This window comes from Clinocottus analis, unplaced genomic scaffold (assembly GCF_023055335.1).
Source record: "Clinocottus analis isolate CAN_PGR_092001 unplaced genomic scaffold, fCliAna1.0.p SCAF_6, whole genome shotgun sequence".
Lineage (NCBI taxonomy): Eukaryota > Metazoa > Chordata > Actinopteri > Perciformes > Cottidae > Clinocottus > Clinocottus analis.
In genome coordinates, this window is record NW_027176218.1 from 11777855 (window position 1) to 11795682 (window position 17828).

At 39.7% G+C, this 17828-nt stretch overlaps 3 protein-coding genes across 3 annotated transcripts; 1 reads left to right on the forward strand and 2 right to left on the reverse strand.

Annotated features, from left to right (window-relative positions):
- The first annotated feature begins 863 nt into the window (after nucleotides 1–863).
- On the forward strand, nucleotides 864–2703 carry LOC137804439 (leptin-like). Its single transcript, XM_068603664.1, has 2 exons — nucleotides 864–1743; nucleotides 1826–2703. Exons 1-2 carry the CDS (start codon nucleotides 1486–1488, stop codon nucleotides 2159–2161), a joined length of 594 nt encoding a protein of 197 aa, XP_068459765.1. The 5' UTR covers nucleotides 864–1485; the 3' UTR covers nucleotides 2162–2703.
- Nucleotides 2704–3061: 358 nt separating this feature from the next.
- Nucleotides 3062–10337, reverse strand: rbm28 (RNA binding motif protein 28). Its single transcript, XM_068602949.1, has 20 exons — nucleotides 9984–10337; nucleotides 9616–9762; nucleotides 9406–9533; nucleotides 9229–9304; nucleotides 9020–9112; nucleotides 8826–8897; nucleotides 8294–8378; nucleotides 7961–8214; nucleotides 7797–7863; nucleotides 7541–7650; nucleotides 7377–7450; nucleotides 7110–7245; nucleotides 6760–6824; nucleotides 6467–6625; nucleotides 6152–6301; nucleotides 5939–6013; nucleotides 5715–5838; nucleotides 5308–5446; nucleotides 4336–4450; nucleotides 3062–3526 (listed from the first exon to the last, which is right to left on the reverse strand). Exons 1-20 carry the CDS (start codon nucleotides 10099–10101, stop codon nucleotides 3389–3391), a joined length of 2325 nt encoding a protein of 774 aa, XP_068459050.1. The 5' UTR covers nucleotides 10102–10337; the 3' UTR covers nucleotides 3062–3388.
- Nucleotides 10338–11313: 976 nt separating this feature from the next.
- On the reverse strand, nucleotides 11314–14193 carry si:dkey-5i3.5 (uncharacterized protein LOC565091 homolog). The gene is made up of 4 exons (XM_068603396.1): nucleotides 14038–14193; nucleotides 13393–13650; nucleotides 12157–12403; nucleotides 11314–12061 (listed from the first exon to the last, which is right to left on the reverse strand). Exons 2-4 carry the CDS (start codon nucleotides 13627–13629, stop codon nucleotides 11700–11702), a joined length of 846 nt encoding a protein of 281 aa, XP_068459497.1. The 5' UTR covers nucleotides 13630–13650; nucleotides 14038–14193; the 3' UTR covers nucleotides 11314–11699.
- Nucleotides 14194–17828: the final 3635 nt, after the last annotated feature.

The following is a 17828-nucleotide window of genomic DNA, read 5'->3' on the forward strand; positions in this document are numbered from 1 at the left end:
GAACGGTACACTCCTAATCGGCAAAATTGAACTGGAGCAGATCATGATTACCTTTTGCGATATGCAAATGCTCAGACCAACATCAACTTACGCTTATGTCTCGATGTATGTTTGGCTGGAAGTCACAAAAGATGCATGTATCATTTCAATTTGCAATTATGTCTTTCTCTGATATTTCAAATCCAGTGATACAACCACATTAAACGCTGGGAATACCAGAACAATCGGATTGAACAAACTAAAAGAATAACTACAGCGTAATTATGTAAAATGATAAAAATGATGAATGAATTATGATGATGAATTAAACTAATTGACAATGATAAAGTCATAAAGACATAAAAGAAATGCATATATTTTACATTCACCGACAAAACCAAAGATATAAGGATATAGATATAAGACCTGATCTGGCTGACAATCTCTATTTATGAGATGCAGCTCATTAATATATACCAAACATTAACAGATTAGTCAGGAGAAGAGTTGTGTCCTATTTCATATCACTGCTGTTTTTTGGTTTTGTTTCTTCACTTTCTGCTTCTGTATGCGACCCATGCTGGGTGTTTTGACACTGTGCGTGGGAACATCCTAAATAAATACTGACGTAACTGGCGGCATTAGGCAATGTTTAGAGAGAGTGGTGGAGATAAGGGATTACAGGATATAACATATATGGCATGTCAAGCTGCAAACGTCACATCATGAGAAACATTGATTTCTAATTTCTATCTGTAAACTTTGAGGACCACTTTTCCAAAATTGGATGAATTGTTTGGTCAATTGTTTTGCTCAGTGACTCAAATATGTCAAAATGGACTTCCATACAAAAACGTGTCTCCCGTCTGCTGCAGTACCGCCAGGAAACGAGGGGTATGGGAGAGGGAGAGGTGAAAGTGAGGGGGTGGATGTGGGAGAAAAGGAGGGAAAGGGGTCGGAGAGAGGTGAGTAAGAGATGAGTCAACAGCCATCCACTATAAGATGTCTTGATGGAGCCCAACAGTGGCAGTGCACAGACGTCCCGCCAAGGTAAGGTCTACTCTCCTGCGCATCTCATTCAACATCTTAGGCTTCAACTCTTCCATCTTCGTTTCACTGCCTGTGCTCACAGTGACATTGAGTCTTTCATTGTTCACCTGGATATCTGTTTGTTTAATGACTGACAACATTTCTATAAGTGTGACCTTTTAGTTGTTTTTAGATAACTTTTTGTTGCTGATAAAATGTGTGTCTCGTAGCGTAAAGTTTTTATGAGCTCTTACACATCCGTCAATTCTGTTCAAAGCGTATAGCAGAGGTTTAGAAAATGGGGTTGACAATAATAGTTATAGCTAAAAGCAGTGATCTTTGTACTTCACAGGTGTCTCCATCACAAATATTTGCTGCCACAAACAAACATATTGATTAATTACGAGACAGAAGCATTTGTGCATGTATAATATGATGACATGCAGATATGCCTACGCTCTTAGCTAAAATAATACAATGTTCAAACAGGTGAGATATAAATACATATTAAAAGGAAGAATAACATGCAATCTTTTTCTTTTAGGAATACCTATTCTGAATTTGGTATATCCAGAGAAAAAAAATATGGACTTGACTTTGGCCTTCTTGCTTTCTCTGCTACACATTTTGAATGTGTGCTCAGCTGCTCCTCTGCCAGCGGAAGTAGTGAAGATGAAATCAAAAGTGAAATGGATGGCCGAACTGCTGGTGGTGAGGCTGAACAAAGACTTCCAGGTAATATTTATGGTTCCGTTTATGAAGTGTTTAAAAAAGTTGGCGTATTCTTTACTGAATTGTGATCCCTCTGGTGCGGCAGGTCCCCGCTGGTCTGACTCTCGGTCCACCTGCTGATGAATTGGATGGACTTTCCTCCATTGTGACGGACTTGGATGGCTACAACAGCCTGATCTGCGACACCTTTAACGGGGTCTCTCAGGTCAAGTTTGACATCTCTTCGCTGACAGGTTACCTCGATCAGTGGAGGCAGGGACACTGCAGCGAGCAGTCGCCAAAGCCCTCAGTGCCGGGGCCGATGCAAGAGCTACAGCGTCGAAAGGAGTCCATTCACACAGTGAGCATTGAGGCGCTCATGAGAGTCAAGGTGATCCTCAGTCTACTACTAAGAAATCTGGATCATCTTCAGACTTGCTGAAAGAGACATTAGGATCAATATTTATGAAACGCTCTTTTTGTCACAAAATTTGTCAGGGCTGCATCAGTGATGTCTGACTTCCCACCTGGCATGCTTGAACTTTTGCTATGTATTTTGAAGGAAATGAACTCCTGAACATGCACTTATTTATATACATTTGTATTTATTTATAGAGATTATTCAGAAAATATATATTTTGTAACGTCTTCTGTAGTGGAGTTTCGGTAGGATTGTTTTCTATGCAAACTGATCTGTGCACAGATCAATAAATCATGTGTTTGTATGACTACACTACTGTTGGAGCAACAAAGCGCTCGCAGCGATAAACATGTAGTACTTCCATCAGGATGCTAAATCACCTGGCCGGCAACCTCACAATGACCAGTGATATCATTCCTGTACAACCCTGAAAATATTGTTTAAACTTGACAAATACAAGTGTGTGTATGACAAGGGAAAAGGGCAACTTCCATTTCAGTGCAATAGCATCTGAACTTCTATAAATGATTATTTATATCTGTGAATGTTTTTCTTATATTGTCTTTTTTATATTTGATTAAAACTGAGTAAATCTTTAACAAACATATATTGCCAAACGTAAGTTTGTGAGTGTTCAATGAATGAAAGATCAGAATGAAGTGAAAAGGCACGTAGACCAGGTTGCGTGTCATTTGTGGGTGTTTATCTCTTGCTACACATATTCAAGGTTCATGAGTGAAACGTGTTTATCCAGAACGATCAGTTTATGATTAACTCCTTTCTCAAAATAGTATCCAAAACAGTGAATGCAATTGAAACTATTATAAAGAATTATGTAAAATAAATAAATATGGATTACATTATATTGTTTAAGTATAGACAATAAAACACTTATTGGTATTCATGTTTTTTTAACTGTATTTATTTTCATAATAAGCCAAATACAGAAATTCTTCTGTTTGTTTTAGAAATAAAAAACATTGATTACAGAAATGTAAGAAGAGGGTGAAGGAAGTTATGGCAACTTACAGTTTCACGCATGTCAGATACTGCACAATGATCCACAAAACTACTTTATGAGAACCAATATACTTATTGTTTTAAAAAATGTTTATTGTAATGGTCTCTGTTGTAGGAGCTTTAAACAATTAAGATCCAAACGCATCGTCTCTCTCTCTCTCAAACACACACACACACACACACACACACACACACGCACACACACGCACACGCACGCACACGCACGCACTAACTATCAAACCACTTGCTTCTTTTGACATTGGTGCTGTGGACACCGTTGCCCATCAGTTTCCTCTTGTACTGTTCCACCAGGCTGTCAAAACGGTCACCACCCTTTCTCTTGAAATTCTTCTTCGCGGGTTTAACCTTCAGGAACAACAACATAAAGAGACGTTAACAGAACAACTCTGATAAAGTGTCACTAAACTTGCATCCTATTGCTTAAAAACCTGAAATAATACAGCTGGCCGAGATCGGCGTCCAAAGGAAGATGTGTGGTTGCTATTATGCAGAGATTACTTTTAAAAAGAGAAAAAAGGCTAAGAAAAAAAAACTCCTCGGCTATATCTTAACTATAAATCCTGAGAAGAGCAAATTTATTGACAATTTTAATTCACCTTCTATAACCATAAATGGGTAAACAAGACATTTCAAACAAGAGATATAGGATTTAAAAACCACAAATTGGTTGTATGCATGCGTTCTTGAAAACATTTAAGTGAAATGCTTTTTAAAAGAGAAAATAAATGCATTTAAGCATAATTTATAGATTCTCGTTTTTTTCCTTTCATCGGTATAGCAAACAGAATGTATGCTCACCTTTTTATATTAAATTGAATGTTTTAAGTAGATTACATTTATCAGAACAATACAAACACGCCGGCTCTCTCATGTGGCTGAAAGGTGTACTGCAGTGTTTAGATAAATGTTAAATAAAAAGACGAAGAAAGACATTCAGAAAATGTATTTGGCAACCCTAACAAAATGTCCTTGGACCTACCAGTGGGTCTGACCCAGTCTTGGGAATGACTTTAAATATATATTACTACAATTTCACTGCAATATTTGTCATTTTTAAATCTAGTCAAAGCTATTGTTTTTGAGCACATTCTGTTAAACCAGTGCATCAGCATCAAAGACCTCAAATAAGCATATACAACAAATTATGTATGAACCTGGTTGCTGCGCTGTGTGGGCTTTTCCATCTGTTGCCTTTCACGGTCCTTCCTGGTGGAGCCGGGCTTTGCTTTCTTGGGTGGCGGAGCCTGTGGCTTTCCCTTGTCACGCATTCTGTGAAGGACAACAGTTCATAATGTGTCACTGAAACCTGACGCTCATTGTTGAGTCCATTTTCTAATATGTCTACACAATGTTTTGCATGACTGTTTAAGACATGCTAGAAATAGATCAATTTTTTCTGCACCTCATTTTCTGAGTGCTCTAATATCATCAATGTAAGGGCTGCAACTAACGATTATTTTAATAATCTATTAATCGGTTGATTATTTTTTCAATCGGATAAAAGAAAGAGTTAAAAAAAACAACAATAATTTGGAACCTTTTATGACAAAAACAAAACCGACTAAGAAATACAATTTAGAAAACTTAAAAAAGACTTGTTTAAACGTCAGAACTTGTTCTCTACAGTCACAGACACGCACACACTCACAGACGCACATTCAGACACGCACACACTATTCAATAAGACCTTATCTAACCCAACGGCGCAGCTCAAACACAGGGAATCAAGGACTAGCTAGCGAGCTAACGACAATGGTTAGCCTAGCTGCTAAGTTATTGTAGCGAGCAATGTGACCATGCAGCGTCATACGAGAGGATACACCGGGCTGCACCAGAACATCCTGGACCTTCTGTCTGTTGCACTTAACTCAACTCTTTTTCTTCAATACTTAAACATCTCCGCGACTTAATGAGTGGCGTAATAATCGCGTGACACACCAAATTGATAATAAAATTTGTTGCCTACTTTTTTAATAATCAATTGTTATCGATTTGTTGTTGCAGCCCTAATCAATATATTTTATTTATTTTTACACATATCCTCAAAGTGTACGTGTTTTCCCGTCTTAATTTGAAACACATTGCATCGTAAACAGAAGTCTAATGAAGGTTAAAAAAAAGTGTACCTCATCTTAGGCCCACGATGGGATGGAAAGTTTAGAACCTTCCTCCGTTTCTTTATGTTCTCCAACTTCACGTGCTCATACTCAGGGTTGGTCTGGAAGCCGGAATAGCGATTGCCTTCCTTCTGGGTTTGAACTGGAGCTGATGAACACAGAAAAGTGGGCGGAGAGAAAATCAAACAATGTAAAGAAGTAAAGAGATGTAAATGTTAAAAACAAAAATGCCAAAGTTGAGTTTAATGCAGTGTGTCAAGCGTGATATGGTTTCTCCAGAGCACCAGTGTGCTGTATCTGTGCCGTGACAAGAGAACAGCAAACCATTTGCATTAAACCCTCATGTCCAACTTCCTATGTTCTCTCAACTGGATAAAAGCTAAAACAATGTAAAAACTGAAGTAATATTGTCGTACCGCTCTCGTTTACGGTCTGCTCTGATGAGGATTGTGCTTCATTTCCACCTTTGCTGGGTCCTTTTTCTTCTCTGACTGCCTTGGTCTGAGGTTTTGCTGCTCTTTTAAAAGCCAGACTTTGTTCCTGCAAAAGATATCCACAGATGTTTACTTTCGAAGAAAAAAAAAAGTCAATTTGAACAAGGGCTCCAAGGGGTAACTCTCATAAATTGATACAAACACACCTTGTTCTTTTGTTGACGCATTTCTTTCATTTGGAGTTTCCTTGAATCTTCCAGGGAGAACTCAACAATAGGTCTCTGCAGGATGAAATCAAAACACAATCCAGTGAGACAAACAAAAGAATTACCACAATGTGAAGTCTAAAAGGTGAATAAGTACAGTGGCAGTAAAGCAAAAACAAAACCTGCCAATAAGGATTTAAACCCTGAGTGTACCTTGTGTGAGCCAAAGATGTCAGGGTTGTTGTTAAGGTAACGAAGTGTGCTGAGAGCATGTTCATGGGCCTGGAACTGGACAAAGCCATAACCTAATGATTGTCCTATCACCTGACCCTTCTCTGGCTTCTTGTCATACATCACTCGGCACTACAAAGCAGAAACAGAAGGCACAGACACGCACACAGTGAATAAGAATGACAACAACACCCCCTAGTGGACACACAGTGTGCTGTTTCCAGGAATGTTTCGACAAAGCTAACAACCCTGCCACAATTCAGGAAAGGTCAACCATAATGCCGTATTTGTTCTCACCTCTGTGATGCGGACTCCCGTGACTCCTTTTACTGCTTGGAGGCAGAGTGCTTTGAGTTTTTTATCGTTCACTGACTTGGGCAAGTTATGGACACACAGACGATTCTTTGACACAAACACATTTAAGGCCCGCAGCTTGGTCTTCTTTATTTCTTCAAACTAAGGGAAATAGACGACACCAAATAGATGCATCAACACAGAAGTCATTTGAAAGATAATGCATTTGAGATAAACAAGTGTGCATTAAATTCCCCCTGCAAGTAAGAATTGCCTTGAATTAAAAATTGACTCACCCTGGTTCTTTTCGTCATGTCTGCTTCAGGAACACCCTCTGCAGCTTTGCTTCCAGCACGGATCACTGGGTGTGGATGTCAGAAGAGAATATCATCCATTATAAAAACAGATTTATTAAAGCGTCAGCTAAATGAAATGTAATGTAATTTATGAGAAATTCATCAAGAAAGTGCAACAACTAAACCCATTTCATGGTCGTGGTCAAGAGTTTTCATGTGTAATGTTATGAATGTTCACTAAAATCTGCATGAAGTTACCGTGTCAGGTGAAAGGTTCACTAGTAGAGCTGATGACGATGCTGTCAAGGGGCCAAAAGGAAGAAAGAAGAGAATGAAATGGATTTACTCACTTCCCTCTCTGGCCAGATACAAATTCCTGGTGCCTGTTTCCACTTTCACTTTGTCCACTTTCAGCTTGGAAGCATCGTCTCTCGTCACTGCTGCCACAATGAACAGCTTTCTGCCATCGACACGGATACCACCGTTCTGCACCAAATACCCCAACGTTACAACAAGGCAGCACAAGAACTCACTGCAAAAAAACAAGACGACAGACGATGCTGTCCTAAAAATGAAAATTTAAAGAATCTTTTTGTTAATTATTCAGAATGTATCACCTCTGCCTCATCCTCTGCTGTTGCTAAGCATTTGTCTGCAGCCTCTTTAGTCTTGAACTGAGCAAATGCACAACCTGTTAAAACAACAAACCCAAGATGTGTTAAACAACCTGCTTTCTCAAACAAAAAAGAAAAGACTAGTCATTCAAGCACAGATGACTGACCTTTTGAATGTCCTGTGTCTGCGTGGATAACAATCTTGATGTAGTTAAGCTCTCCATACTTTAACAGAACTTCCTCCAGACTATCTTCTTCTGTATCAAAGGAAAGGTTCCTAAATCAGCCGGAAGAAAGATGAACGAGGGTGATAACACAATAAGTTAGTACAAACGTGTAGATAATTTAAGAATTTTAAAAAATTGAGCAGCGTACGATAAACAAAAGCAGGTTTAAGAGGAAGTAGTGAAAAAAAGTGTAAACCTGATGAAAATTGTTCTGCCCTCATTCACATCTGAAGGGAGAAGTTTATTTGCTGCTTTCTTTTTAGCTAGAGATAAAGGTATCAGAGAAGCAGTGTCAAAACAACATTCATATGGAGAAATATATTATATGCAAAACGTAAAAAAAAAGCAGAAAATTAAAACCTGATCTATCGACTTCTGAGTCCTCATCGTCGTCGTCGTCGTCATCATCATCATCATCATCATCATCATCATCATCGTCATCGTCGTCATCTGAATCATGGCTACTCTTATCATCGTCACTGCCGTCCTCTTCGTCCTGGGACAAATCATCTTCCTCTATGTCTTCATCCTCCTCTTCACTGTTTTGTTCCTCATCATCATCATCATCATCATGGGGTTCTTCAACCTGCTTTACAGATGGTTTGGAAGGGACTCTATAGAAAATAAAATGAACCGGTAAAGAAAATAATTTTTTAACATATTGAAACATATTAACATATTTGAGGTTTGTACCTTTTCTTTTTAGGTGCTGCTTGTGGCTTTTCTTCATCCTCATCTTCAGTGTCAATCTTTGCACCTGACTTTTTTGCTGTTGCTGCTGTAATTTCATAAATCAAATTCATAAAAAATCATTAATATATAAATCAAATTTCTACTAAGACACTAGAGCCGCAACAACAAATCGATAAAATCGATTATTAAAAAAGTTGGCAACGAATTTCATTAGCGTTGTGTTGCGCGATTATCACGCGACTCAATAAGTCAATAAGTTCTGACGTTCAAACAAATCCTGTTAAGTTTTCTGATTTGTATTTCCTAATTTTTTTATAAATGCTTTATTGTTAAGATTGTTTGCACTGTGAATTTGCCCTGACAGTTCTGTTTTTGTCATAAAAGGTTGAGAGAGAAAAAATGTTTTAATCAATTATTAAAATAATAGTTAGTTGGAGCCCTACAAGACACACAATCTTGTATCATTGTTAACATGGAGTGGATATTAAATTGATAAGTAGTTGTCTTGCATGTGAAAAACGTGAAACATTACCTGCACTTGATGCCTGCTGTGTGGCGATATACTTGTCTCTGGGCACAGCCCAGTCAATTGCTACCTGCCGACCTGTGAGGAAAACAGTAACATTTAAAATACACTCACATAATACAACCTAAATAAAAGTTAATTTTCCAAGCAATTAACTGTTTTTCTCACACTACAGCCAAGTGATTGTCTCAACCACTAACCTTTTATCTCCTTCAGGTTCATGGCATGAAGCGCTTTCCCTGCCTGGAATACAGTTTTAAAAAGAACAAACGCAAATCCAAGCATCTTTTTATCTACAGAAAGAAAAGAAAACATAAGAAAATAACCAATCAACCTTACTTATTCAACAGAGTTTTGTTTTTGTTTTTTGCATATTTGTGCATCTAGTAGGAATTAAAACCACTTTTACCTGGTTTGAGGGGAATTTTTGTCTCAAGAACGGTTCCAAACTTGGAGAAAACTTGTTTCAGGTCATCTTCTGAGCACTGCAACCCAAATTAACAGCAGATATGTAACTGCAATTAAGATACTGGCTCAAAGTGTGTTCATCAGTTGAAGCACTTCACAACCATTTAGTTTATTGTACCTTAAAACTCAGATTCCTGATGATGAGTCTAGCTTTCAGATTGATTTTCTTGACGCCTTTGGAGTTGTGCTCCTTTTCTTTTGGAGCTGGAGCGGGCTCCTTTGGAGCTGGAGCAGGCTCTTCGGGCGCTTAATGGAAGACATGAGCAAGGTTATCAAGTACACATGGTGAGGGAGTGCCCACAGTTGTCGGATATGTCTTTATACACACCTGTTTTCCTTTTGTCGTGAATTTTCCTTTTCGCTACTGTGACAGAAAGCTTTTTTCCGTCGTATTCCTTTACTTCTTTCAAGGCTCGCAGCGAGTCTTCCTCCATCGAATATGTGACATAGCCAAACCCCCGACATGTGTCTGTGCCTGGTTTATAAATAAAAAGGTTGTTATGTTTCCATGTTGTTTTCGTTGTACTGCAACCATTTGGTCAAGTCCCTTGCGAAATACACACACACACACACACACACACACACACACACACACACACACACACACACACACACACACACACACACACAACGTATATCCCGTTTGAGTAAATGTTCTCGTTAAAAAGACCGAATGAAAAACGGGGAGAACATTACCTTTCACTGTGACCACGAAGCATTGCTTTACCGGACCAATTTCCGAGAATATTTCTTCTAGCCGTTTATTTGAAGCCGTGGCTGGCAGGGGGCTAACGTACAGGGTCCGTGCAGGCATGGCTCTCCGCGGCCCGGCTAACGTCAACCGTTAGCTCGCTAATGGTCGCCTTTTCTGGCTCGGTTAAAACTCACAAACTGACGTCTGAATGTTATCAATCCCGTACTGGATGGTAATATCCAAACACTCGGTTTCACGCGAAGCGGCTCGATGAAGACATGGTACAGAAACGCTAAACGTGAACACGAACAGCGAACAGATCAAGTCGCATGTTTACATATGCGGGCAGCCATCTTGAAAACCTAAACGGAAATGGTCTCGAGCTGACGCTTGCTGTATCTAGCGCCGCCGAGCGGCCCCGAGGTTCACACGTCCATCGTGACGTGTCCATTCTCTTTAAAACTGTCCAAAAAAAACATATATCCACTTGCTTTCTTTTTTTAACGTTGTTCTCTACTCGCTCGCCACATTTCCAGCAGTTGTGTCATCATGTCGTGTGTTTCCTGTTAATTTCCTGCATGCTATAAAAAGGTTTAACTTCATGGAAAACCACCTGTTTGGCATAAGGCCTGTTTGATGTGTTTCTATGATAGAAGCATAATGTTAAGGTTGCTGTGTCCAATTCTCCACCTGGGTATTATTTACTCTCTTCGTTTTGAACTTCACTATCTTCTTTTGTTTACAAATTGCAATCCCAGTTACTCATTGACTCATGTATATAAATACATACATGAGTATATATACACTCATATATATATTTATATACACTCATGTATATAAATACATACATGAGTCAATGTAGGGTACTTTAATACCAAAAGGTAAGGTTTAAATTGCATGAATTATAACATATTCCAACATATAGCTAAACTGTTCCAGCAATAAGTTGAGTTCACAGCCCTCATCCGTCTCCCCCCACACAACACTGCCAAACTATGAACGTTACGTTGCTGAACACGGCTGTAAAGTGACGAAACTGCTGTATTTGATATTCTCTCTCTGGTGTTGAACTGCAGCGTCAGCCCTCATGCTTTTATTTTACTTTAGTTACAGAAGTTTTAATGAAAGTGTTGAACTGAACGAGCTCTGCAACCTGACTGATGTTTATGATTATCATCTTTTGAATCAATTATGTTGTCACATTACAATAAACCACTATTAAGTTGTGTGGTGTTTCATAAACTGTTTTCTGCATATTTTTATGATCAGATTATAATCTGCATATAAACCATAACAACATAAAGGGATATGAAAGACACATGACACACATCGTTAGTGGGATAACTATTTAATTCAGCAGAAATAAAACTGAACAGAAACAGTTTAGTAGCTTGTACCACCTTTGATGATGGTGCTTATTAAAGGCCGAAACACTCACTGATTCGAAGGCACACTACTGAGGATGTGTCCCAAAATTGACATCTTAACCCAGTGTAAGAAATAAACCTCCCATGCCACTCTGTCAACATCACGGCTAATTCCGTGTGAGTGCGTACCATCTATTGGCACAATGGACCGTTTTACCATCTTGTCCCGTGTTTTATGATTCTGATAAGGTAGCCTCTAAGGAATTGTGAGAACACATCATATTCTACTACATGTTTTAGACCAAACAAAACATGTGACGCAAATATGATTTGTGTTGCAATTACATAATCTTACATCTTGGCCTTCAGCGGGGCGAAGTGGAGTGAGTGGAGGAACATTTCGAGGGTGGTCAGATACTCTTTTTGGTGCCTCTTCAGGTGACCTGCATGGGACGAGTCCTCCCACTTCTTGGCTGTGAGGTCTATCCCACGCTTCCGCCAGTGATCAATCATCTCCTCAAGGGCTCGTGGGTTGCTCAATGCATCGTTCTCGCAAAAGAAGAACAGTGCAGGTGCAGTGACGGGAGAGTTCCAAAAAATATCAATGCTTTTGTTAAAGTAGTCTATTGTCTTGCCTTTGAACATGTTAAAGTATAACAAGCTTAATTTTTTTACCGGAGTCTCCCATCGTGGAAACATAGTCTTAGCTAGACCTGGGCAGAAAGGAGAAAACACACACGTTATTTGCACCCCTTATAAATCTATAAATAAAAAGTAACGTCTTAAATAATGTCAATGCTGCACTCACCTGTGGCCATTGTCTCCACCGAACCCGCCACAAGGCTATCATAGATTTGGCCTTTGATCCTTTGCGTAAAAGCCTGATATTTATTTGTGTCCTGGGACACATGTACCAGCAGATGAGAAAATGTGTAGCCACCGATAGAGAAGGCATGGACAAGCAGCGGGCGGGACAGAAAGCGTTCACTCTGGAGCAACTCCAGCACCCTCCTTCCATGATCGAGACCCCAGGGAGGCCACAGGAACTCTTGCACCTACAGTAAAAATAGTTAGCTTTAGGCAGTCTGCGTTCAGGGCCTGTCTTTTTTTAGACTTTAATGGTTAGCAATCACAGAGGTTACAGATATCCTTCTCTCTGTCCTTACATGACATATCATAAAAGCGGCAATGTAAAAGATAGTTCCTGGCCAACCTTGTGACTCCTCTATGCAGACATAAACTTTTGCAACTTAATAAGCTAGAGCAGTGGTCCCCAACCCGCGGGTACCAGGCCACACAGAAAGAATCAATGATTTTTATTTTTTTTTAAAGAAAAAAACACATATATTTTGAAGAAGAAAAAAAAGTCGGGAAAATGTTTGTTTTTTTAAAGGACCAAATACATCTATCTGTGCGTCTGAGCCTCTTGACATACGCTACCTCAAAAACAAAACTTAAAAGTCTGCTTTAACTGCCGTTATTCTGGTTTAAAATCAAGGCAGAATTTCCTGAGATAGCCAAAAAAGCTCTGCTTTCATTTCCAACATCCTGTCTTTGTGAAGAGGGATGTATGTTAGGCAGTAGACTGGACATAAAGGTCTAAGTTACGGAGTAGACCGAAAAAGTACACACATCGGCTCCCGACAAAATCTCACTCCAAGTTTTTATGAAAAGTTGGCAGCTCTGACTAAAAGGACGTGTCTGATAGCTCCTTCAGACTTGATAGGAGACGGAGAAAAACTTTGTTGAAGAATGCATTTAGCATACCTTTGTGTTGCTTAAAATACATCTGGGGTTAAATATGGGCTCTTTGTCTCGTTTACACACCAATAGCTAACCTAGGGAAAAAGCATCCACAGCAATGCTGTTAACAACATAATACAATTGAGTCAATCTTCATGAAGTTGGCTTAAGATAAGAATTTGAGCTAAAACTAGCATTTATTTCTGGTTGTGATACAAAGCACTCACTATGTATTGCATCAGCCTTCTTGTGTATTTTGGTGAATCCTTCTGCATTCATTTACAGTATGCGTTGTCCTTACCTCACTCTCTACTACAAGCACGTCAAAGCCGATGCGGAAGTAGATTTCACGGTATTTAGCCACCGCTTTAGGACGTGAACCCAACCAGGGCAGCATGAGCATGAGGGGTTTATGGTCCTCCGAGACGTTGGTCCGACATTGTGAGACTGGAGGAGCCAATTCATTGATGTAGAAAGTTACATTCTTACTGAGGCGATGGGCAGTGATGCCTCTGCTCATGACTGTCCTGATTCCCATCAGATGAAATGTGACGCACGCCTGCAATAAAAAAGAGGGAGGAAAATAAAACAAGTGAAGTACAATGAAAAAGTTACTCACTTTATTAACTAAGAAATTAAATTGTTTCTTGCTACAAACGTGTTGCCAGTAGCTGATAACATGTTCAGGTCACCCAAAAATGTGTAGTGACACTTTGTAACAGGCTGTGATAGTTCACTCCCTCTAGGAAATACACGACGGCTTGGTTCTTATGGTACCGATGGATTTATTCTATAATGTACCTCTGTCAACACGACTGTCATCAATCCACCGTCTAACTGTTTAAAATACATTTCAACATACAACACAAGTTGTCGTTCGCAACGTTACACAATAAACTGTTTGCACGGAAATATGCGGAACAAATCATTAACATAACGAACGTACCACGCTGTCTTGAAGGCTTGAAATCTAGACGTGATCTGTAAACTTCAAGTAACCTGAAGATCAGAACTAACAGGAAGTATTTTATTCTGTGACCTCCTGTGTATGCTTTGAAGGCAACTGAAAACTGTCCGACTTGATCGCAGCTCGTTCGAGATGAGCCAGTTCTGCGCAGAATCGATCGCCGGCGATCGGCGCGCAATGCATGCTGGTTAGATTTGTGTCCGACTTGCGCCCGCCTTGCTCTGACGTCATGCACACGTGGTCAACGATACTCTCACGAGAGCAAGGCGGCCGCGGATTTCAGAGCCATGCGCTGCAGCAGCTGTCCACCGCCTGGCTGGCCCAGTGCATAATGGGGGATGCCTGGCTCTCGTCACATCAGAGAGCTGATTGGCTCTTAGATCTGACAGCAAACACCACGTGTTGTAGAAAATCCTATTTTTATGTGTAGTTGTAATACCTAATGCTTGATTGTTGACTATTTGCCTCAGGTTTAAACTAAAAACATATGTTGTGTGGTTTATAATACAAAATCCCATTTGTATAACAAATCCAGATCCGGATCTCATAATTACGAGATCTTTTCTCGTAATTATGAGATCTTGACGTTTATTTACGACTGTGGCTTTATTACGTTTTGCCATGGGACGTCGTAACTGTGGCAACAGAAAAGCTGACATGGTTGTTATGCTAGCGTACAGATAGCGTAGCTAACAAGGAGACAGACGTTTGTTGATGAAGCAGCAAAACATATGTTTTTTTCAGGAAACCGAGGAAATGGCCGAGCAAACGTTGCATGTCAATGGTTTATGGGATTTTCTTTGAAAGCGAGGTGTTGCAGACAACATTGACCGAATGCAACAAGACAGACGTATTCTTAGACCGTCCCGTTGCCTCAGCTGTACTCCTTGAGGATCTAGGATTTTTAACAGGTGCCGCACAGTTCTTTGAGTCACTACCAAACCAGATTGGATGCATTTGAAATGCATGAAGATTGTTCAGGCTTTCTGCCTGAACGATCCTAAACGCCTTGAGATGCCTGCGCAATGTTGACATACTAAATGTAATACCATCCTCATTTTTCAGAAACATGAGTATTTTCTAGTGTCTCAAAAAGAGAAGGTATTGTAGCGACCCTGTACAGCTGTCTGTTGGGGGGATGTTCGGGCAGGGCTCTCTCTCTCTCTCTCTCTCTCTCTCTCTCTCTCTCTCTCTCTCTCTCTCTCTCTCTCTCTCTCTCTCTCTCTCTCTCTCTCAGGCAGGTGGTTTCAGAGGTAGTACGTGTGTTGTGGTTTTTGCTGTACGCGTTGTGTGGGGAAAGCTTCGTGAGCTAGCATTAGCAAGGAGCCCCGTTACAATAACAGTGATTGTGTGAACCTTGGTAAAATAAACCAACAAGTAAATGAGACCAACGTCTGCGAGTCTTCCTGCCGTGAACGCGCCAGTATTAATAGCAGATAACTGCGATAGCGCCATCATTGCCACTGGGAGAGGATTTGCAGACGATTACGAGATCAGGTTCTCGTAATTACGAGAAAAAGGGGTCTATTTTGTTTTTATCCAGTGAGTGCAATGCGCTTCCGTAACAAACACAGTTCTCCATGAAATATATATTTATAATCACATATGAATACATTCAAACGTGATCGGAAAACTACAAATAGACTACATATCGGAACTAACAGGAAGTATTTTATTTCGTAACTTCCTGGTAACACTTTGAAGGCAGCTGGAAACTGTGCGACTTAATAGCAGTTTTTCGTCATCGCCTCCCGCAGCTGCCGCCTGCTCTCGTCTGGATTCCAGTTGAGAGCAGCTCTAACTAACGAGCCTAGTTTCTCTTCACCAATCACTGATCATAAAACAATTCAACATGCTAGCTTAAAGTAAAGACATTTCCGTTTTTGGATTAACCAAACGACAGCCTCACCTTTAAAATGGTAAACTAACGTTCTAGAGCCAGCAAAGAACAGCTTTATTAACATTAAGTTAGCTTAAATTGTCCTCTTATTTTGAAGTTGTCTTATAGACTCAAAGATAACCCACCTCAAAAAATAATGTACAAACATAATAATTTACATTTATGAGAACAAAAAAAGGTCTCCATCAAGTTAAACTTCTCTGTTGGAGGAGCTACCTGAGTGTGTTTGTGTGCCAATGATGCTCCAAAGTCCAAATATCATTTTGCAAACAAAATAGGCTTGTTTTATCTTTGTTATACTGTACATAAAACATTTCAAAATAAAACAGGAAACACGCTTAACTAAGCTTATGACAAGTAGCACTAAGGCTAACAGAACATGTTTGATTACTTTCCTTCAGTGTGGCATTAGCTTTATTCATATGTGCGGATCCTTGCTCCAAATTATGTCCCAAATCTTTGGTTGTGGTTGTGATTTTGTCTATGCGTTAATTAACCTCTTGACCCTTAAAAGGAATACACACGTAAATACAATCTGCACATATGGGATAGCATTTACAAATGCACAAAGATTATAAGTATTTAAGAGTAAGTGTGACACTATTGGGCTTGTGTTTTAGGTTTGGCTGATTTGATGATTTAATGACAAAGAAGAAATGTGATCAAGGTTAAAGGTCAAATCAACTAGAGAGCTTTATCTGCTCACATGGACATGCTATACACAACATAACACGTTATCACCCTTCATCCCAGCAGTGCAATTCCTTGTTTTTATCCTCCTCTTCTTTGCTTGTGCAGCTTTGTTTCTGTGTCTTGTCCTGACTGTCCACATTCCCAGCTGGACCCCAATCCCTGCTGACTTTGTCTTGTTGGAGGATGACCTGTCTAAACAGAAACCCATTGCCCAATGAATTAGGATAGCAAGTGTGAGGCGGCAATAATTTGGCCATGTCCCTCACTGAGCTCATATGTTTAGCCTGTCATTGTTTCTATCCAGTCCCTTTAGTTACGGCTGGGTTGGTCCTTTCCTGTGTCCTCAACAGACAGCGAGATGATCACACCCCTTGGGAAGCTCCTATCTTTATCACTGACAGACTGTCTAAACTTTGGAGACAGTTGGTAAACTGCTCTCTTTATTATTGGCTGTGGTATTCACTATCACAGCCAACTCCATTCTTGGTATGAAGAATCAGCCTTTACGTTTTGGTGTGTTGTGCTAAATATATGTTTGGCAGATCTGTATTCATCAAATGTTTTTGGGTGGAAGTAGAATCAATGTCTTTTTGGCAGAATGCACACACAACAATGATTCTGGCTTGAAAATGCATGTCCTGCTAGTTCAGTAATGGTCAAAGGAAGACTTTTCAGTTCCCTACCTCAGCCTCAAAGAGACGGCACACATGTGTGACTATGTTTTAAACTCTCTGAGTTTAAATGCATCCAAAGGTATGTGGATCAGTATCTATTTTAAAACCACCCTTGAGAATAGAATTAGGCCACGAGGCTACTGGATTTCCCCCACTGGGTTAAAACTACACACATGAACAAGAAAATGAAGAAAGTGAGCATGGTATCATAAGAGTGAGCGAGAGATCACTCAAGTCAAAGGCTCTTTTCACAATAATTACACGGCAACATGGTCTTTCTTCATAATTACAGAATTCACGTTAGATATTCTATGTTAAAAAGTCCATCTTCCTGCTTCAGATGTACTGTATATACAGTAAATAGACACACACATAACCACTGTCATGCATTATGCACGTCTGCCATTCAAAGAGAAATTCCTGCGTCAGTTAACTACTGTTTGTGACACAAACTGAGTGATGGCCACTTTAAGAGGAAGGGCACAGCATCCGTTGTAAATTAA